The sequence below is a fragment of the Heptranchias perlo genome, chromosome 29 (assembly GCF_035084215.1).
Source record: "Heptranchias perlo isolate sHepPer1 chromosome 29, sHepPer1.hap1, whole genome shotgun sequence".
NCBI lineage: Eukaryota > Metazoa > Chordata > Chondrichthyes > Hexanchiformes > Hexanchidae > Heptranchias > Heptranchias perlo.
In genome coordinates, this window is record NC_090353.1 from 18108892 (window position 1) to 18132399 (window position 23508).

Here is a 23508-nt window from a genome sequence, read left to right on the forward strand (position 1 = left end):
CAGAAATGGGGGAAATTATAATGGGGAACAAAGAAATGGCAGAACAATTAAACACATACTTTGGTTCTGTCTTCACAAAGGAGGACACAAATAACCTCCCAGAAACGATAGGGAATCAAGGGTCTAAGTGAGAGGGAGGAACTGAAGGAAATCAGTATTAGAAAAAAAAAGTGCTAGGGAAATTAATGGAGCTAAAGGCTGACAAATCCTCAGGGCCTGATAATCTACATCCCAGAGCACTAAAGGAAGTGGCCCTGGAAATAGTGGATGCATTGGTGATCATCTTCCAAAATTCTGTGGACTCTTGAACAGTTCCTACAGATTGGAGGGTGGCAAATGTAACCCCAATATTTAAAAGAGGGAGAAAAAAATAGGGAATTACAGACCAGTTAGCCTAACATGAGTAGTGGGGAAAATGCTAGTCTATTATAAAAGATATGATAACAGAACACTTGGAAGGCATTAACAGGATTGGACAGAGTCAGCATGGGTTTATGAAAGGGAAATCATTCTAAACAAATCTACCGGAGTTTTTTTGAGGATGTAACTAGTAGGATAGAGGAGAACCAGTGCATGTGGTGTACTTAGATTTTCAGAAGGCTTTTGATAAGGTCACTCAAGAGGTTAGTGTGCATTAAAGCACATGGGATTGGGGGGGAATATACTGGCATGGATTGAGAATTGGTTGACATACAGGAAACAGAGAGTAGGAATAAAGAGGTCTTTTTCCAGGTGGCAGGCAGTGACTAGTGGGGTACCTCAGGGATCAGTGCTTGGGCCCCAGCTATTCACAATATATATCAATGATTTGGATGAGGGAACTAGATGTAACATTTCCAAGTTTGCAGACGACACAAAGCTGGGGTGGAACGTGAGCTGTGAGGATGCAAAGAGGCTCCAATGTGATTTAGACAAGTTGGGTGAGTGGGCAAGAACATAGCTGATGCAGTAGAACGTGGATAAATGTGAGGTTATCCACTTCGGTTGTAAAAACAGAAAGGCAGATTATCTGAATGGTGATAGATTGGGAAAAGGGGAGGTCTAACAAGACCTGGGTGTTCTTGTACACCAGTCAATGAAAGCGAGCATTCAGGTGCAGCAGTTAGGAAGGCGAATGGTATGTTAGCGTTCATTGCAAGAGGATTTGAGTATAGGAGCAGGAATGTCTTACTGCAGTTGTACAGGGCCTTGATGAGACCACATCTGGAGTATTGTGCACAGTTTTGGTCTCCTTATCTGAGGATGCCCTTACCATCAAGGGAGTGCAACAAAGGTTTACCAGACTGATTCCTGGGATGGCAGGACTGATTGATGTATGAGGAGAGATTGGGTCGACTAGGCCTATATTCACTAGAGTTTAGAAGAATGAGAGGTGATCTCATCGAATATATAAAATTCTAAAAGGACTAGACAGACTAGATGCAGGGAGGATGTTCCCAATGGCTGGGGAGTCCAGGGGTCACAGTCTCAGAATATGGGGTATGCAATTCAGAACCGAGATGAGGAGAAATTTCTTCACTCGGAGGGTGGTGAACCTGTGGAATTCTCTACCACAGAAGGCAGTGGAAGCCAAGTCATTAAATGTATTCAAGGAGATAGATATATTTCTTAATGCTAAAGGGATCAAGGGATATGGGGAAAAATCAGGAACAGGGTACTGAGTTAGACTATCAGCCATGATCATTTTGAATGGCAGAGGAGGCCCGAGTGGCCTACTCTTGCTCCTATTTTCTATGTTAACTAGGGGGTTATAGTCTCAGGATAAGGGATCGGCCATTTAAGACTGAGACGTGGAGGAATTTCTTCACATAGAGGGTTGTAAATCTTTGGAATTCTCTACCCGAGGGCTGTGGATGCTCAGTGGTTGAGTATATTCAAGGCTGAGAGCGATAGATTTTTGGACTCTAAGGGAATCAAGGGATATGGGGATCAGACGGGAAAGGAGTTGAGGTTGAAGATCAGCCATGATCTTACTGAATGGTGGAGCAGGCTCGAATGTTTAGAAAACACTCTAGCCATGTTTTATAGGGTGTGACCAAAGACAAATCTATTATGAAAACTAGGATACACCTTGGCTCCTCTTTTAGAGGCCACTTTGCATGCTATTATCATAATGAAGCTCACCTGTTTTTGGCAGGAATTTCCTGTGCACAAGTCATAACTGACAAGAAATGCACTGATTATTTAGGTAGATATAAACAAAACCCTATGGCTCTACTCAAAAAGCAGAGGTGGTCACCAGGTCTGTGTTCTCATGTTTGTAACACCTTAACGTACACAAATTTACCTACATAACTGTGACCACACTTCAAAAAATTAATAAATTGGTTGTGAAGCACTTTGGGTTGTCCTGAAAAGTGCTACGTAAAGTAAGTTTTCTTTCTGCTTTAGTGCACATTGTTGGTGGAAATCCTGTGAAAACAATCTCTTTCTTCCATTCCATAAGAGCAATGTGAAACATAACAGAACAACCCTCTAATCTCTAGCAGGCTCCAAGTGTGGAGAAAAGCTGGACAGAGATCAACTAATCAAATTTTATTAATTTCTAACAAATTCTGGTCAGTTGTGCCAGACTAGGGAATAGATCACAGAATTGGATCCCTTCTGCCTCAGTTGTGCTGAGTAGCTGGGCCAGCTGGTGTGCCCCACAGAACCAGAGTTCAGTTGAGGCTCCCAGGTCAAATTTTCATGATGGGGGTATTGGCATTTGCCATCAGTGCCCAAGACTGGCAAGCAGCCATGGGGCGGTACCAGGGTAATTCAGACAAGGATCCCAAACTCCACATTTTGTTAAGTATTCTAGGTTTTTAGCAGCCCAGTGCCAGAGAGACGGGTCACTCTCCCTCCCCATGTGGCATCTAGAGCCTCTGTCGTTTTTCTGTTTTACCATTTACAATATTTTAAGAAAACCAAGCCAGCTCAAACACCCCATGAACATTTTCTTTCAACAAGTAAAAGTTTCAATGGGTAAAAGGAAAAATTAGGCCCAACAAACTCCACATTAAAGATTACTCATTTATAGAAGAAATTTATTGTTCCGTTTTGTCAAAAAAAATTGTGGAAAATATCCGTAACCAGTTATTTAGTGGGGTGTCTTCAGTTAGCATCGGTTATGTAGATCTGCAAAGAAAAAAAACAAGTTAAAACAATTTTTATCCACTCTCAAACTTCCTGTGCAGATGTTTACTAGTTACATTAATTGGGGGAGGGAGAAGAACCCTCAGATCATTTATTCATTTTCACAGAATTGCTAAAAAAAATGACAACTCCTAGATGTTCTGGATGGCAGCTTGGCTGTTTGTAGCACTCGTCCGAGTCAGAAAGCTGAGTTCAAGCCTAACTGCTGGAATTGTGCACATAAGGTGGATTCTACATTATCAGTGATATTATACTGTGGATAAGACTTTAAAACTCAAGATGGACAGATCAGAGTCCTTTCTTTTAAGTTTCTGACCCAAGTTTTGCTGATTAGAATGTTTTTATATGTTTAAGACTCTATATAAATGCAAGTTGTTAATGATTCAATGATTGCAACTGCTGTAAATGATCTCTGTGAATGCACATCAAGAGCAAAAGCCAGACCTGGCATGCTGCCATAATGTGCACAGCCAATAAACATGGAAAGCATGCCAGTAGGCTCTTCAATATTTAAAACCCAAAGTGCTACAACAACCAGAGACTTCAAAGTCTTCCACAAAATTTGTACAGGTAAACAGAAACCAAGAGTTGGAGAAGTTTGACTTTTAAATACAAAAATCAAAAGATAGCAAGATAAGTTAGTTGGAGTTTATCACAAGCAAGAGATTAACAACTTGGCATCAAGTAAAGGAGCCAAGTTTTATAAAGGATTAGGGATGCAAGGGGACATGTACGAATCACTATCATAGAAACTTCAAATCTAGAATAGTCAACTAGCACATGAATTTTATCCTCCAGCAAAGCAACCCTGTGCTAGCTCGGCCCTCAGCAGTAAATGAGGACAGGAACTGTACGTCAGTATTGAATATTACTTCTAGAATCTGGGTTCAAATGGAGGAACGACGATGATGTTGCCTATGCTGACAGCCTTAAAATGGCACGTGGCATGTATGTGTGTTGCGTATACTTCTGACATCTCATTTCAGTAGCCATCTAGAATCACATACCACTTATGCAGCACTTCATAGCAAGTCTTTAACAATTATTTTTGCTGCTAGTTCATTTGGGAGCAGGTCTGATCATTAATGTAGTACATTTTTCAGATCAATGTCCATAAAACTTGTACAAAAACAAAATACTGCAGTGCTGGAAATCTGAAATAAAAACAGAAAATGCTGGAAACACTGAAGTCAGGCAGCATCGGTGGAGAGAGAAAGCATTAATGTTTCAGGTCGATGACAAAATGAAAAGTCATCAACCTGAAACCTTACCTCTCTCTCCACAGATGCTGCCTGATCTGCTGAGTGTTTCCAGCATTTTCTGCTTTTATTCTAAAGCTTACACTGGATTGCTTCTTTGAGGAAGACTTGTAAAGTATGCAATTTTGCAGACCAATAATCGTGACATTTCCATTGCTGGCCTGACATACATACATATATATTTTGTAAGTTCTTATTTTGGGCTGAATGTGATTTGATAAAAAGTGAACAAGATTTAAATAAGCAATGTAAATTAACAAGTGCAGCTGCAACACATACTCTCCAGTTAAGTTCAATTAGCTCCAAGGATTTCTGTTGACTTTGGAGCAAAATATCCAAAAGATTTTGACTCGTGTTTCTTTTATAGTGTGCTAATACCCAGACTAGTGGTGTCAGCCCCCAATGCCCAGGCCTCAGGCAATCAGCTCCAAGACAAAGGAAGAACTTGCATTTATATAGCAACTTCACATCCTCAGGATGTTCTAAAGCGTTTTACAACAATGAATTACTTTTGAAGTGTGTCAATGTTTTGTTGGCAAATACAGCAATCAATTTGTGCACAGCAAGGTCTCACAAACAGCAATGAGATAAGTGACCAGTTAACCTGTTTTTGTGGTGTTGGTTGAGGGTAAGTGTTGGCCAGGACACCAGAGCTCCCCCTCTCTTCAAATAATGTCAGAGGATCTTTTACATCCACCCAAACAGGCAGACTTGGTTTAATGTGATTTCTGAAAGACAATATAGCACCCACTAAGCATGGCACTGAAGATTAGGTGAAGTCTTACAGTGGGGCTTGAACTCAATATTCTAGATCAGAGAAGTGCTACCAAATCAAGTGTACACTTTAGGCTGAAGGCCAGTTGTTAAAAATCCTGCCTTTTTGACCAAAGCAAAACCTAGCTAGTTTACTCCAGAGTTGCAGATAGCCACACAAGACCCACTCATCAGTAGCCAGTACCACTAACATAGACCTTGTTACAATTTTCTGCATATTTACATTGACCATGTGCCTCACATATGTAATATCAGAGATGCTGCACAGCAACACACCTCACCTCGTCCAGGAGATTCTAGTTAGATTCACATTTTGTACAGTGATATGGGAGATTCCTATTCCATAGAGTAGCTGCAGTCTTATTACAAGAGCACAAATGTGTGCAGCCCCATATCAAAACCTGCTTTTAAATTGTGAAAGTCTCACACTAGTGCTGCTAGTTTCCAAAGTGCAGCTGTTGCTTAGTCACTGCAAACAGACCATAAAACTACTATGTCTCAGTAGACTGCTACAAAAACAGTCTTCCGAACATCCAGTCTTAGCGAGTCCCAGCAGTTCAAGATCTGCACTTCAGGATCCAGCAGCACTAATGCAGGTATCACACAATGTAGTAGTTCAAGATTCCCTCCACAACATGCTTCCCAGAAAGGAGTAGCTGGTTCCTATACATAGCAGTTTGGGAACTCATTGTAGGCACAGTATTGGCATTTAATCTCCATTCCAACACTGTGATAGAATCCTGAGACTGATGTAATGGAATACCTTAATTAAAATGACCTGTTATCGTAATCGTCTTGCTTCACGCTCAGACTCCAAAAGTGTGAGCACGTCTCCCTCACGGACTGGTCCTTTCACATTTCGAATGATGGATCGGTTGCTGTCATCCATAAATTCCACACGGACCTACAGACAAATCAATCTAGATTACAACTGAAAGGCTGTCTTTAAACAAACTAATTTTCATTCTGGTGCCCCAGCTTCTAATGAACTGTCTTGTGTGGTACTGAACGTACAGACAAATCAAGGTTTCAGCCTCCGTGGACAGTAAGGATGCTAAAATAGGACCCTCTTAACTCAACTTGGTTAATTCAAAAAAGGAAACGGCCCTCAAGAGGCCAGAACTCTGATGTGAGAAATAGAATATTCACATTGGTACAAACACGGGGTTTGAGCAGAGGAGACAGCCCTTTCCTTTGGATCTGCCTTATGCTACAAGACCAAGAAAAGTTTTAAGTTCAGCATAATGACAGTGGCAGCTTAGATTCTTTGCTTGTGGCCAAAATGCAGCCTGACTGGCAGATTAACTGGGGCACGCAGGCGGGGGCAAGAATTTGGAAACAGTTGTACATTTATCTGGGGTTGGAACGAATTCCGTTAGAACTTGGTGAGGGAAGTTTATCCCAGGGAATGCTGTGAGGAAACCCCAGGTACAGAGCAATTATCTAACTTGGGCAAAAAGCCACAAGTCTAGCCATCCATCAAAATCCATTAGCCCAGTTATGGAAATTAAAATGTTTCTTCCTTACACAGAGGCAAGAATCACTGCAGACACATTCACTACAACACACTGATCAGACTCCTCAGACCACTACTAGTGATGCTTATTGATGGTGTAATTTGGTGCAAGGCTGATGCATTAATCTGCACTTGAAGACAAGTTTATCTAAGGGAAAGTGCAGGTATTTGTTGGGGTAGCACACATGCAGTCTTTACATATACTGCTTCCACATTTCACATTCCAGTTTTATAAAATACTACAGTAACCATCTAACTAACCCCAATTCAAACACCTTACCTGAGTACACTGTCCCTGGGAGCCTGTCCTTCCAAGAACTTTGGTAACCTATAACAAAAAAAAAATCAACAGAAAGCAGTTTGCAGCCAACTGTGCACATCCAGTGATTTGGACAATCAATAATTTTGCTATCAAGCAGTACCTACGGATGAACACAACATAAGAAACAGAAGCAGGAGTAGGCCATACAACCCCTGGAGCTTGCTCCACCATTCAATAAATCAAGCCTGATCTTCTACCTCGACTCCACTTTCCTGCCCTATCCCTTGATTCCCTTAGTGTCCAAATATCCATCACGATGCACAACATTCTAAGCACTGGCACCCTGCCCAATGTATTGAATCCCAAAATCCTTACCCCAGTTTATAAATCCCTCACCCAGCCCAGCCCACCACTGCAACCTTTCATACTTCTTCCCTTCACTCCTGCATGACAGGCTTCAGCTAGCTTAATTCTACACGGTCTCAAACCACCGTCTGTCTTCAAAAAGCTCAAAACCTCTATTCAACTATTCCCTCGTCACCTCCCCTTTCCCCTCTGTGGGGCATACAAAAAGCAGCAATATGTAAATACCGTAAAGGCAGGATGGTTTAAAGGAGGATATACAAACTACAACCCATCAGGCCTGACAGTCCAACCCATGATGCCTAGGAAACTCCATTTATTTGCATGTTTAGTCCTTAATTTTTGGGTTGTTCTGTTTGAATTTTATTTGCCTGGAGTTGTAGAAAGAGCTATTCTTAGAACTACTGCCTCATTTGTGGATAAAATCGATCACAACACCTAGATCACTGGTATTTGCAGCTTGAAATATATGCAAAAGCAATGTTAATTGAAGCTTTATATGCCTCCAGGCTCCACGATACACACCTAACCAGCCTAAATTTAAACAATTACTGGAACTTCTGTGCCAAACATTTTCCACTAGGAACCATTTTTTAAAAAATAAATGTATTTTTCCCTTCCTCAATCCAGCGCTTTGAGGCCAATTGTTTGGAGCCTTCGGCAGCTCGGGATGAGATCAAACCTGGAAGCGTCCCTCCTGCTTAGTGTTTACCTACAAAGTCATGAGAGTTGAGCACAAACCACCTGAAAGTCCAATTCTGCAATCAGCGAGGCCCGGAACCAGGGAGAAAATTAACAGTCTCAGCCCAGCGGCCACGGCAACAGCTGGATTAATAACAGGTACAATAGCCTGCGGCAGTGACCCGCACAAGCAGCCGGCGGGGTAGCACCAAGCGCTGCTCACATGAAGCCTGGAACCACGCTCGACGGCGAGTAACCTGCCTCATCGGAGCGCTGTTTAGACCGCGGCCTCCACAGGTTCACGCCCAGGCCCCAGCGGCCTGCGCTACAGGTGAAGCCGCCTACTCGGTGGGCCGTATGCCCCAGGGACCGCTCTGTGCCTCTCCCCGGGTACAGGGTGCTAGTACAGGCGGCTGATCTAGGTTAGTAGCGGGGCGGCCAGGGCCCTCATTTACCCGCGCCAGTTTGACGGTCTGTGTCCGCGGACCCTCCATGATGGCGGCTGCTGTGAAAAAGGAGCACGTGGGGCACGCGGCCTCTATTTATAGAGAAACCGAACGGGGCATTTTCAATCCAGGAGGAGATGTCACTGATCAAATAATTTTATAATTTAATAATCCGCGCGGACCCGGGGTCAAATTCGGTTTAAATTCAAAATAAACGTTTTAATAAACTGGCCGTTATTCCCAGAATTCCTTGCCCGTATATTCCCATGTGATCAGAAACCCCCCCCCCTCTGAAATGATTTAATTTTGTTATTTCATTTTTTATAAAGTCACCGGACTTCCTCTAAATAAAGTCCCCCGAATCTCTAAAATGATAACATTTAATATTGTTTTATTTCGACCCATCAGCCTCTGGGTGTTCGTCCTTCACAACAAAGATGGCGGCGGCAACAAAGTTTATTCAGAAGCTGCGGAATTGGCTTGCTGGGGTAAATATATATATACATTATACATAGTAACCGTATAATAAAACACTGACTGCTGGGGTAAATATATATATACATTATACATAGTAACCGTATAATAAAACACTGACTGCTAGGGTAAATATATATATACATTATACATAGTAACCGTATAATAAAACACTGACTGCTGGGGTAAATATATATATACATTATACATAGTAACCGTATAATAAAACACTGGCTGCTGGGGTAAATATATATATACATTATACATAGTAACCGTATAATAAAACACTGACTGCTGGGGTAAATATATATATACATTATACATAGTAACCGTATAATAAAACACTGACTGCTGGGGTAAATATATATATACATTATACATAGTAACCGTATAATAAAACACTGACTGCTGGGGTAAATATATATATACATTATACATAGTAACCGTATAATAAAACACTGACTGCTGGGGTAAATATATATATACATTATACATAGTAACCGTATAATAAAACACTGACTGCTGGGGTAAATATATATATACATTATACATAGTAACCGTATAATAAAACACTGACTGCTGGGGTAAATATATATATACATTATACATAGTAACCGTATAATAAAACACTGACTGCTGGGGTAAATATATATATACATTATACATAGTAACCGTATAATAAAACACTGACTGCTGGGGTAAATATATATATACATTATACATAGTAACCGTATAATAAAACACTGACTGCTGGGGTAAATATATACATTATACATAGTAACCGTATAATAAAACACTGACTGCTGGGGTAAATATATATATACATTATACATAGTAACCGTATAATAAAACACTGACTGCTGGGGTAAATATATATATACATTATACATAGTAACCGTATAATAAAACACTGACTGCTGGGGTAAATATATACATTATACATAGTAACCGTATAATAAAACACTGACTGCTGGGGTAAATATATATATACATTATACATAGTAACCGTATAATAAAACACTGGCTGCTGGGGTAAATATATACATTATACATAGTAACCGTATAATAAAACACTGACTGCTGGGGTAAATATATATACATTATACATAGTAACCGTATAATAAAACACTGACTGCTGGGGTAAATATATATATACATTATACATAGTAACCGTATAATAAAACACTGACTGCTGGGGTAAATATATATATATACATTATACATAGTAACCGTATAATAAAACACTGACTGCTGGGGTAAATATATACATTATACATAGTAACCGTATAATAAAACACTGACTGCTGGGGTAAATATATATATACATTATACATAGTAACCGTATAATAAAACACTGGCTGCTGGGGTAAATATATACATTATACATAGTAACCGTATAATAAAACACTGACTGCTGGGGTAAATATATATATACATTATACATAGTAACCGTATAATAAAACACTGACTGCTGAGGTAAATATATATACATTATACATAGTAACCGTATAATAAAACACTGACTGCTGGGGTAAATATATATACATTATACATAGTAACCGTATAATAAAACACTGACTGCTGGGGTAAATATATATACATTATACATAGTAACCGTATAATAAAACACTGACTGCTGGGGTAAATATATATACATTATACATAGTAACTGTATAATAAAACACTGACTGCTGGGGTAAATATATATACATTGTACATAGTAACCGTATAATAAAACACTGGTTGCCGGGGTAAATATATATACATTATACATAGTAACTGTATAATAAAACACTGGCTGCTGGGGTAAATATATATACACATTATACATAGTAACCGTATAATAAAACACTGACTGCTGGGGTAAATATATATACACATTATATATAGTAACCGTATAATAAAACACTGACTGCTGGGGTAAATATATATCCATTATACATAGTAACCGCATAATAAAACACTGACTGCTGGGGTAAATATATATACATTATACATAGTAACCATATAATAAAACACTGGCTGCTGGGGTAAATATATATACACATTATACATAGTAACCGTATAATAAAACACAGGCTGCTGGGGTAAATATATATACATTATACATAGTAACCGTATAATAAAACACTGGCTGCTGGGGTAAATATGTATATACATTATATATAGTAACCGTATAATAAAACACAGGCTGCTGGGGTAAATATATATACACATTATACATAGTAACCGTATAATAAAACACAGGCTGCTGGGGTAAATATATATACACATTATACATAGTAACCGTATAATAAAACACTGACTGCTGGGGTAAATATATATACACATTATACATAGTAACCGTATAATAAAACACTGACTGCTGGGGTAAATATATATCCATTATACATAGTAACCGCATAATAAAACACTGACTGCTGGGGTAAATATATATACATTATACATAGTAACCATATAATAAAACACTGGCTGCTGGGGTAAATATATATACACATTATACATAGTAAACGTATAATAAAACACAGGCTGCTGGGGTAAATATATATACATTATACATAGTAACCGTATAATAAAACACTGGCTGCTGGGGTAAATATGTATATACATTATATATAGTAACCGTATAATAAAACACAGGCTGCTGGGGTAAATATATATACACATTATACATAGTAACCGTATAATAAAACACAGGCTGCTGGGGTAAATATATATACACATTATACATAGTAACCGTATAATAAAACACTGACTGCTGGGGTAAATATATATACATTATACATAGTAACCGTATAATAAAACACTGGCTGCTGGGGTAATATATATACACATTATACATAGTAACCGTATAATAAAACACTGACTGCTGGGGTAAATATATATACATTATACATAGTAACCGTATAATAAAACACTGGCTGCTGGGGTAAATATATACACATTGTACATAGTAACCAGATAATAAAACACTGGCTGCTGGGGTAAATATATATATACATTGTACATAGTAACCAGATAATAAAACACTGACTGCTGGGGTAAATATATATACATTGTATATAGTAACCGTATAATAAAACACTGGCCGCTGGGGTAAATATATATATACGTTATATATAGTAACCGTATAATGAAACACTGGCCGCTGGGGTAAATATATACACATTGTACATAGTAACCGTATAATAAAACACTGGCCGCTGGGGTAAATATATATATACATTATATATAGTAACCGTATAATAAAACACTGGCCGCTGGGGTAAATATATATACACTGTATATAGTAACCGTATAATAAAACACTGGCCGCTGGGGTAAATATATATACACTGTATATAGTAACCGTATAATAAAACACTGACTGCTGGGGTAAATATATATACATTGTACATAGTAACCGTATAATAAAACACTGACTGCTGGGGTAAATATATATACATTATACATAGTAACCGTATAATAAAACACTGGCCGCTGGGGTAAATATATATACATTGTACATAGTAACCGTATAATAAAACACTGACCGCTGGGGTAAATATATATACACTGTATATAGTAACCGTATAATAAAACACTGGCCGCTGGGGTAAATATATATACACTGTATATAGTAACCGTATAATAAAACACTGGCCGCTGGGGTAAATATATTATACATATTATCCCTTAATACCCTTGGCTAGCAAAAATCTATTGATCTCAAATTTAAAATTATTAATTGAGCTAGCGTCTACTGCTTTTAGTGGGAGAGAGTTCCACACTTCTACCGCCCTTTGTGTGAAGAAGTGTTTCCTAACTTCTCTCCTGAATGGCCTGGCTCTGATTTTAAGATTATGTCCCCTAGTCCTGGACTCCCCACCAGCGGAAAATGTTTCTCTCTATCTACCCTATCAATTCTTTTCAAAATCCTAAAAACCTCAATCAAATCACCCCTTAAACGTCTCATAAATCTGTACTGCACTCCTTCCAAGGCCAATATATTCTTTCTAAGGTGCGGTGCCCAGAACTGTACACAGTACTCCAGATGTGGTCTGACCAGGTCTTTGTATAGCTGTAGTAAAACTTCCTCCCCATTATATGCTAGCCCTCTAGTTATAAAGGCTAACATTCTATTAGCCTTTTTGATTATTTTTTGTACCTGACCTCTACATTTTAGTGATTTGTGTATACGGACCCCTAAATCTCTTTGGACCTCCACTGTTCCTAGCTTTTCACCATTTAAAAAGCACTCGGATCTGTCCTTTTTTGGTCCAAAATGGATGACCTCACACTTGCCTGCATTGAAATCCATCTGTCATAGTTTTGCCCACTCACTTAATCTATCAATGTCTCTGTAATTTTATGTTCCCGTCTATACTAACTATGCAACCAATTTTTGTGTCGTTGGCAAACTTGGATATATGGCTCTCTATTGTGTTATCTAAGTTATTAATAAATATAGTGAATAGTGGAGGCCCCAGCACAGATCCTTGTGGGACACCACTGGTCACTTCCTTCCAATTTGAGTATATACCCGTTATCCCTATTCTCTGTCTTCTACTGTCTAACCAAGTCAATAATTTGCCTTCAATTCCATAAGCTTTAATTTTAGCTAACGGTCTCTTATGTGGAACCTCATCAAATGCCTTCTGGAAGTCCATATAAACTACATCCATAGACATTCCCCTGTCTACTACTTTAGTTACTTCCTCAAAAAAATCAATTAGGTTCATTCTACATGACCTACCCTTTACATATCCATGTTGGCTCTCTCTAATCAGCTCAAATTTCTCTTAAATGCTCAGTCACTGTCCTTAATTATAGATTCCAATAACTTCCTCATCACAGATGTTAGACTGACAAGTCTATAATTTCCTGGTTTCTCTCTCTCACCTTTCTGAAATAACGGAGTTACATTTGCAATTTTCCGATCTAAAGGGACAATTCCTGAATTGAGTGAGCTTTGGAAGATTATGGCTAAAGCATCTGCAGTTTCCTCATGTACTTCCTTTAAAACCCTGGGGTGGAAACCATCAGGTCCTGGGAATTTGTCAGTCGTTAGTGCCATTATTTTTTCTAATACTGTTTTCGTGCTTACATTAACTTTAGTGAGTTTCAATCCTTGATTCATTATTAGTTTCCCTGGAATGTCAGGTATATTATCCTCTTCCTCTACTGTGAAGATTGACACAAAGTCATTATTCAACAAGTCTGCCATTTCCTGACTTTCATTTGCAATATTACCCGCATCTGTTTTTAAAGGGCCCACATTACTCTTGACTACCCTTTTTCTTCTAATATAATTGTTAAAACTTTTTGTGTTAATCTTGATATCCCTCTCAAGTATCTTTTCGTATTCCCTTTTTGCAGCTTATTATCTTTTTGTCTTCCTTTGCTGTTCTTTATATCTCTCCCAGTCCCCTGGATCTACACTATTCTTTGCACTTTTGTATACTTTTTCCTTTAGCTTTATGTTATCTCTCACCTCTTTTGTCAACCATGACTTTGTTTGGTAAATAGAGCTCTTGCCCCTTCAGGGTATATACTGGTCCTGCATTAAGCTAAGTTTTTTAAACACCTCCTACTGTTCACCTGTAGTTTTACCCGATAACAGTTTTGACCAGTTTGCTGTCGTCAGTCTCATCCCGTTAAAGTTAGCCTTAATAAAATCTAGAATCTTAGTAACTGTGTTACATTTGCACATCAGGATTGAAGCTACATTACCAGCTCCTGTTTCTTGTTCCATGCTTAATCTTTCTGGCTCTGAATGTATAGCCACCTGAAGCTTTGATGTATACGTTCAACACCCCAGCCCCAAAAAGTGCAGCCTCATTACAAAATAGTCCTACAACTGACTCGTCTTTTTCTTTCCTGCAGAAGAATCTCCAAACTAAGTTGCAGCTTCGATACACTGAGATCTCTCCCAGGTAGTGAACAAAAGGAACTAACCTACGATTGTCAGAATCTAACATTCTCATAGATTTAATGACTTGTACCTTACCTCAGAGTGCATGATGGGGCAGTGTAGAGGGAGCTTTACTCTGTATCTTACTCGTGCTGTATCTGATGTGGGATTGTTTGATGTGACAATTTTGTGAGATCTTCATTCTGTATCTAAGTGGCACTGTGCCTCACCTATGAGTAACTGATGGGGCAGTGTAGTGGGATTTTCACTCTGTATCTAACCTGGGCTGTACCTGGCCTAAAAATGGGCTACGGTTGATGTTGTGAATATGGACTTTCAAAAGGCATTTGATAAAGTACCATATAATAGACATGTTAGCAAAATTGAAGCCCATGTGATTAAAGAGGCAGTGGCTCCCTGGATATGGCTAAGGGACAGAGTAATAGTGCACGGTTGTTTTTCAGACTGGAGGGAAGTGTGCAGTGGCATCCCCCAGGTGTCGGTATTAGGACCACTGCTCTTTTTGATTTATATTAATGACCTGGACTTGGGTATACAGGGCATAATTTCAAAGAATGCAGATGACACGAAACTCGGAAATGTGGTAAACAGTGAGCAGGATAATAACAGACTTCATGAGGACATGAACAGACTGGTGAAATGGACAGACACATGGATGATGAAATTTAATGTAGAGAAGTGTGAAATGATTCATTTTGGTAGGAAAAATGAGAAGAGGCAATATAAACTAAATGGTACAATTTTAAAGGGGGTGCAGAAACAGAGAAACCTAGGGGTATACGTACACAAGTCTTTGAAGGTGGCAGGACAAGTTGAGAAGGCTGTTAAAAAAAGCATATGGGATTCTGGGCTTTATTAATAGAGGCATAGAGTACAAAAGCAAGGAAGTTACGCTAAACATTTATAAAACACTGGTTAGGCCTCAGCTGGAGTATTGTGGCCAATTCTGGGCATCACACTTCAGGAAGGATGTTAAGGCCCTAGAGAGGGTACAAAAGAGATTTACTAGAAGCTACCAGGGATGAGGGACTTCAGCTACGTGGAGCGACTAGAGAAGCTGGGGTTGTTCTTCTTATGGTGGGTTTTGATAGAGTAAATAAGGAGAACCTGTTTCCAGTGGCAGAAGGGTCGGTAACCAGAGGACACAGATTTAAGGCAATTGGCAAAAGAACCAGAGGCGAGATGAGAAGACATTTTTTTTTACACAGCAAGTTGTTAGGATCTGGAATGCACTGCCTGAAAGGTGGTGGAAGCAGATTCAATAGTAACTTTCAAAAGGGAAGTAGATACATACTTTGAAGGGGAAAAATTTGCAGGGCTATGTAGAAAGAGCAGGGGATTGGGACTAATTGGATAGCTCTTTCAAAGAGCAGGCACAATGGGCCGATTGGCCTCCTTCTGTGCTGAATCGTTCTGTGATTCTAACTGTTCTATTCCCCAGCATTAGTATCCCTTGCCTTTATTGGCAAAAAAGACATTTGGATTAGATTTGAATTATTTCAGAATATATATAAATAGTATTTACAAGTACTTTGTCATAGTTAAAATGTATTTCCTGATAACAAAGGAACAGGAATTCGATAATTTGCAAAATAAGCAAATGCTTGATAATAGAAGGGGCAGGGGAAGGGAAATCAGTCCCGAACATTTGCATTGTGTTCTCGTTTGAATGAACCATTCCCCAATTGCAGGAGGATTGCAGGCAATGTGCTGCTGTGTAACCACCTACTGGGACGTGTGATAATGGCATAGAGTGGCTTGTGTTTGAATTGCCATCCCTACTCCTGTGAAAGTATGGTGGGTGTTCTCGGCGTGCTTTTTATGAGATATTATGATCACTTTTAAGTATCTCATGTAAAGACAGAATTTTGAAATGCTCTGTTTCAGAACCCAAGCTCCACCAAATCTCCCGGTTGGTCCCAGCCATAAATTTGCAAATAACTACTACTGTCTACGAGATGGTCGTCGAGAGTCATCTCCGCCTACTGTCATTTGGTCACCGCAGAAAGCGCTAGGAGCAGGAGCACAGGCGATCAGGTAAGTGGCAGAAAGTTCATCAGACAATGAGCTCTTGGAATATAACATAGGGTAAGGAGAGAAGTTAGAGGTGACCGGGTTGTTGGAACATAGGATCAGGAGTAGGGCATTCAACCCCTCCAGCCTGTTCCTCCATTCAATTAGATCATGAATTATCTGTACCTAATTCCATTTACCTGCCTTTGATATCCCTTGATACCCTTACCTTTTTTTAAAAAAATCTATCGATCTCAGTCCTGAAAATTTCAATTGACCCAACATCCACAACTTTTTGGAGAAGCAAATTCTAGATTTCCACTACCCTTTGTGTGGAAAAAGTGCTTCCTGATTTCACTGCTAAATGACCTAGCTCTAATTTTAAGATTATGACCCAGAGGAAACAGTTTCTTTGTATCTTATCCTATCGAATCCCTTTATCATTTTAAAGACCTTGATTAGATCATCATGAACCTTCTAAACTCAACAGAGTACAAACCAAGTTTATGCACCCTGTCCTCATAATTTAACCCTTTAAGCCTGTTGAATCTACGCTTTACCCCCTCTAAGGCCAACATATCTTTCCTGCAGTTCAGTGCTCAAAACTGAACACAGTACCCCAGATGGTTTCTGAATTAATTGTTATCAATTGATTTGTATAACTGAAGCATTACTTCCTCACTTTTGTATTCCAGCCCCTTCCGATAAAGACCAACGTTCCATTAGCCTTTTAGATTACTTTTTGTACCTGTGCTGTAGCTTTTAGTGATCTGTGCACGTGGACACCCAAATCCCTTTGCTCCTCCACAGTTCCTCGTCTGTATTAAGAAAATATTCCGATTTGTCTTTCCCAGATTCAAAGTGGATGACCTCACACTTCCCCACATTGTACTCCATCTGCCATAGATTTGCCCACTCATAGTCTGCCTATGTCCCTTTGTAACTTTCTGCTCCCATCCACACAACTTATTATGCCTCCTAATTTAGTATCATCTGCAAACTTGTGCCATTACCTGTTAAACTTCCAACAGCTCTCCCTTATCACAACATTTCTGAAGACCTGTATTTTTGAAAAAACTTTAGTTCCAAATATTATGTTGAAAATGTTTTTCTCCCTCCCAATGTTGTTGAATACAAATATGCAAAAGTGCTTGTACCCTTTTACTGTTTGTGTAAAAAGCTTGTGTTTTTGCTGTCCACATAGATGGTACAAGTTAAAATGCAGTAAACTTTGTCTCTGATTTAGAAATCAGTCTTGAATTTATGCAAAATGACATCAGTAGGAATTAAGGAACTTGCAGTTTACTGTCTGTTATATAGTACACCTCTGGAACTGGATTCACTTCCATCAGTTGAATTACTTCAGAGTCCACAAGTCAGCCAAACTAATTTTCTTTGTTCCAGCAGCCAAGATACTGAAGTTGCCACCAATGTTAAGAAGCCAGTTAAGCCTGGACAGGGAGTGAAGTTGGAGCTTTCAAAGGATCAGCCTTATCTCTGACCTGGAGGACGATTGGGTGGGATTGTGGTGAACTCTGACCCTTTGTGTGTAGCGTTGTCTATGGAACGGAGTTTGAGGTACTGAGTAAATAACCCCTGGAGCTACAGCGTTGGATATCTGGATGGGAACACTGAGATTCTGTCACTTTGTGGGACTTATGGGCTCCTCTTCTCATGTAAACTGGCTCAGTAAATGTTCATGTTAATAATAAACAACATGGTGTTTTGTGCACTTTTTTAAAGACATAATCATTTTTCCTCTGTATTTAGGAGCCAAAAGCACATCAGTTCTAACACCTGTACCTTTTATAACCCATAAAGGTGGTAGGGGGAAATGCTTTTACATTTTTTTTAGTTTTGTACCTGAAATGTTACCTCTTGTACAACAGATCCATTAGAAATTGTAATTGCTAGCATTTTCTGTTTTTAATTTTAGTTTTTCATTGATTTGACATTACTGCAAGTTACTGTGTCTTCGAATTCACCGGCCACTTGTACCTACAGAGATTAGCTTGCTCACTTCAGGGTACTGTCTAAGGTCTGTAGTGCTCATATTGTGGAGAGACAGACATCTTCTGGTCTCAGGGCCCGATCAGCTGTCGCAGTCTTAGTGTTAGACTGTACATGGCCACAGACGGTTGGATTTTCATAATGGTATGATACTTTATGGAGAAGATTGCTATCACCAAGTTGCGCTAGAGTAGAGTCATACCATCCTCACTCTGACCAGCACATGGCAACGTAAACTGGTTCAATGTTTAATTTTGTGACCTGAGCCACAGTTCAATGCACACATTATTTTCTGGCATGGCTTTGCATAAAACAAGAATTCAGCTGCACTGTTTCACAGAAAAAGTTGTCAGTGCTACATCTATGAAGTGACTTCAATGAAAGTAGATTAAACAGCAGCTTGATATCTTAACAGACAGATTAAACTGGATTAAAAGAACAAAGGAAATCGCCAGTTTGGAGAGACAGAAAATGTGGAAGCACCAGCAAGGCACAAGGTGAGGGAGAGAAGGCAGAGCCTGTAAATCCACATTGACCACATTTTATCATTCTATGTATCTTCTGATGTTTTACTATTTTCAGGATACTTTTACCAATGTCAAGCTCATAGGTCTGTAATTCCCTGGGTTATTTTTCCATGTCTCTATAAATTGGAGCACATTTGCCTCTCTCTAGTCCCTTGGCATATTTACTCTCATTTGGTGATTTTCTTCATACATTTGTTGAGATGTGAGCAATTTCATTTGCCATCTCCTTTTTACTATGTTTTGAAGTCTGTTAGGAGTGGGTGTCTTAGTCTCTTTTGGTACCCTTAGTTTGTCAAACACAGAACAAGCGATGCACCAACCTGCACCTGAAACCAAGAAAATACAAGAAGGCATGGGGTCCCTTCCTGCAGGGACAATCCCTACCCCCTTAAAACAAAGGAATCTCTAAATTAACCAATGAAGGGAAAAATCCCCACCCCATCAGCCTCAAGATTCAAACACCATCCCAATTGAATCCCTCATGCTCTCTTCTCTCCACTATCTTCTAAGACCCCAACAAGGAATGGTCATATACCTAACAATTAATATCTGCTGTATAATGTGAAGAACTGGAAATGTATATGAGACCTTCAATGTATGTATCTAAGTACTGTGTAATCTACTGTCCTTCTGTATTCCACAGACATCTGAGAAAGTGTAAACCCTGCACAACTCAACAATAACAAAATTATAGGGGGGTGGGGGGAAAGCTGGGTTTAGGTGCCTGAGTGATGAGAGGCTTCAGAAGCTGGGAGTATTTACACCTGAGAAGATAAGACTCAGGAGTGATCGTATAGAAAGACAAGATCCTAATGGGCATTGATCAGATAAGCATCAATATGTTAAATTTAGTCATAGATTCTGCAGCAAGATGGCATAGCATTAAATTTGGAGTAGAGAGGATGAAAAGACAGTTTTGATTTAACTACTTTATGCACAGGGTAGTGAATGTCTGGAATGAACTGCTAAAGGAAGTGGACAGGGCTGATTGTATCAGCAATTTCCATGGTTAAGCACCTGAGGTATCATGGGATATGAGAGCAACACAATGATCACAATGGCCTTTTCCAGTCCTTTACATTTCTGTGTGAATTGCGGTTGCCATAAAAGTGAGTGAATGGTTAACATGTTCTTATGAAATTCCACTCTCTGCTATTGTAGTGGAGGCTTCAAACCATTTAATGTAACCATGTTAATGTCCTCATAAAATAGAGGACAAACATCATAGAACCATAGAAAAGATACAGCACACAAGGCTCAAAGAACAACCAGGTGCTCATTCTAATCCCACCTTCCAGCACCCGGTCCGTAGCCCTGCAGCTTACAGCACTTTAGGTGCAGGTCCAGGTACTTTTAAAAAGAGTTGAGGGTCCCTGCCTCTACCACCAATTCGGGCAGCGAATTTCATGCACCCACCACCCTCTGGGTAAAAAAGTTTTTCCTCATGTCCCTTCTAATCCTTCCGCCAATCAGCTTAAATCTATGTCCTCTAGTTCTTGAACTCTCCGCTAGGGGAAACAGGTACTTCCTGTCTACTATATCTGAGCCCCTCATAATTTTGTACACCTCAATCAAGTCTCCCCTCAGCCTCCTCTGCTCCAAGGAAAACAACCCCAGCCTATCCAATCTCTCCTCGTAACTGCAATTTTCAAGCCCTGACAACATTCTTGTAAATCTTCTCTGCACTCTCTCCAGAGCAATTACGTCCTTCCTGTAATGTGACCAGAATTGCGCACAATACTCCAGCTGTGGCCTTACCAGCATTTTATACAGTTCCATCATTACATCCCTGCTTTTGTATTCTATACCTCGGCTAATAACGGAGAGCATTCCGTATGCCTTCTTCACAACCTTATCTACCTGTACTGCCACCTTCAGGGACCCGTGCACATGCATTCCAAGGTCTCTTACTTCCTCTACCCCTCTCAATATATTCCCATTTACTGCGTATTCCCTTTTACTGTTTGCCCTTCCTAAGTTCATTACCTCACACTTCTCCGGGTTGAACTCCATTTGCCACTTTTCCACCCACTCCACCAACCCATTGATATCTTGGAGCCTATAGCTATCCTCTTCACTATCAACTACACGGCCAATTTTTGTGTTTTCTGCAAATTTGCCAATCATGTCCCCTAGATTCAAGTCCAAATCATTAATATATACCACAAACAGCAAGGGACCCAACACTGAGCCCTGTGGCACACCACTGGAAACGGATTTCCATACGGCTACATCAAGTATCCGCTAATATTGCAAACAGTAATTTTAGGGTGTTTATGAGCTCCATTGTAGTATGAAAGCAGGATGTAGTACTATGCTTCTACCAACAGATGGTGCAGGCACATTATAAATCAATCAGTGAGCTACCCGACATCAATTGCAAAAAAAGAACCCAGGAGCATCGACTGTCAGTAATAGATTGTCCCCGGGGTTTCCACTAGAGCTCCGGAACCCCAAGGAATCATGAGCCCACAGTTCCCTTCTTATTCCATAACTCTAATCAAATAGATTCAGCTTTTGCACCATCCCCTATATTATTCCTTTGTTGGGTTGTAAGGAAATATCTCTAACCGTGCGTTTATCTCCCTTCTCTGACAATTCCTATAGACCAACACACGGCATCATGAGTAATTCTGAGATTCCTTTCCTTGGGCTCTTGCTCTTCATCTCTCAATTCCTTTCCGGGACTGCAGTTCTCTTTCTTTGAATGTCATTGGTTTCAACAAGAATCAACGGTTCTGGCAGTTCCGCTTCCCTCTCCAAAATGTTTTGTATCCCTGTCCGTTATATCCCTTATCGGAGAAGCAACACACCAAATGGGCCTATTTTAGTTGGACCAATAGGGGTGACACTGAGTTGCACCAATGTCACCTGACAAGAACCAGCATCAAAAATGCCTGTTTAAGAGCACCACTAATATAATAAACAAAACTATGGTCCAGTCAAACTAAAGATGCTTAAAATAAAGCAACAACGTCCTAACAAGAACTAGTTTACTGGTGGACACTGCATGCTTCCTCTCCAATACAGCAGACGAGAGGCAGGCAGGCAGAGTGACCTCCCTTCTCTCACAACCCCCCCCCCCCCCCCCCGCCCCCCAAGGGTCCTGCCCATTTTGGACCTGTAATTCATCGTCTTGGCAGGAGCAGATGCACAAGAAGGTCCTCCAACTTACCCGCCTCCCCCCACCATGCATTAGGTGGCCAAAGATCAGGAGCGTAGGGCTGAAGTGTAGCCAAAAGTTGAGGAGCAGCCCCGTTAGATAGTTAAATAGGGGCTGCAAAAGTCATAAGTGGTCTGGAAATCCGTGAAAGAACTTAAAAACTTGTTGCATGCTACTGCTCCGTGCAACACTCTCCACCCCAGATCCCCTATGGTGCAGGGAAGGGCCCCCTCATAGAAAGCCTCCTTAGGGGCCTCATACCTCCACTGTACGGCAAGCTGGAACGCCAGGGTATGTTCAGATGGAAGATGAAGGTGAGGAAGTGCAGAGTGTCCAGGAGCAGCCTGTACGGAAAATCCCTCTGCAGGGTGGAATGGCACGGAGCGAATTTCCGAGAGACAGCTCACGTTGTGAGGCAGAGGTTCCTGAAGGAGATTTCGGAGCCTCGCGCCGATGAGAAATTCCGCCCGAATGGGCGGGATTGCTCCAGATGCTTGAATTTCCTTGATACACCCAGTAGAGTTGGGGCCGAGTAAAGATTACTGATTGATGGCGGTGTGAAAGTGCAGAGCTTGAGAGCAGCCTCTGGTGACGAGAAAAGCCTACTGCACTTGGTATTCCCATCCAAGTACTAACCAGGCCTGGCTCTTGCTTAGCATCCGAGGTCAGACAGGATCGGCCACTTTCAGAATAGTGTAGCAGTAGACACGCACCATTTGGGACCCTTATTTGTGACTACAAAAGCACCTACCTATTCCCCAGACTATGAACCCCCTATTGCTGCTGAGTTTCAGCACTTTACCTCCTCCCTTGGGTAACTACTTGCTCCACAGTGATGTTTTTTTGCTTGTGAGTGCCCTTCTCTGAGTTCTCATTGTCACAGGTATGCAGTACCGAATACCTGTTGCTCAGTTGAACACTCAGGAGACCCCTGCATCGCCTCCTGTCTCCCCTACATGCTCCGTTAT

At 40.2% G+C, this 23508-nt stretch overlaps 2 protein-coding genes across 4 annotated transcripts; one reads left to right on the forward strand and one right to left on the reverse strand.

The window, feature by feature from the left end:
- Positions 1-3012: 3012 nt before the first annotated feature.
- rps28 (ribosomal protein S28) lies at positions 3013-8518 on the reverse strand. Of its 2 annotated transcripts, none has more exons than XM_067968205.1 (4): positions 8449-8518; positions 6968-7015; positions 5950-6075; positions 3013-3120 (listed from the first exon to the last, which is right to left on the reverse strand). In XM_067968205.1, the coding sequence occupies exons 1-3, from the start codon at positions 8485-8487 to the stop codon at positions 5953-5955; spliced, it is 210 nt and encodes a 69-aa protein (XP_067824306.1). In that variant the 5' UTR covers positions 8488-8518; the 3' UTR covers positions 3013-3120; positions 5950-5952. The 2 variants fall into 2 exon arrangements, with proteins under 2 accessions (XP_067824306.1, XP_067824305.1); XM_067968204.1 differs by having other exon boundaries at positions 5935-6075.
- A 310-nt stretch (positions 8519-8828) lies between these two features.
- ndufa7 (NADH:ubiquinone oxidoreductase subunit A7) lies at positions 8829-18556 on the forward strand. 2 transcript variants are annotated; one of them, XM_067968203.1, is made up of 4 exons: positions 8829-8927; positions 14779-14828; positions 16715-16864; positions 18245-18556. In XM_067968203.1, the coding sequence occupies exons 1-4, from the start codon at positions 8877-8879 to the stop codon at positions 18339-18341; spliced, it is 348 nt and encodes a 115-aa protein (XP_067824304.1). In that variant the 5' UTR covers positions 8829-8876; the 3' UTR covers positions 18342-18556. The 2 variants fall into 2 exon arrangements, with proteins under 2 accessions (XP_067824304.1, XP_067824303.1); XM_067968202.1 differs by having other exon boundaries at positions 8848-8927; positions 18248-18556.
- Positions 18557-23508: the final 4952 nt, after the last annotated feature.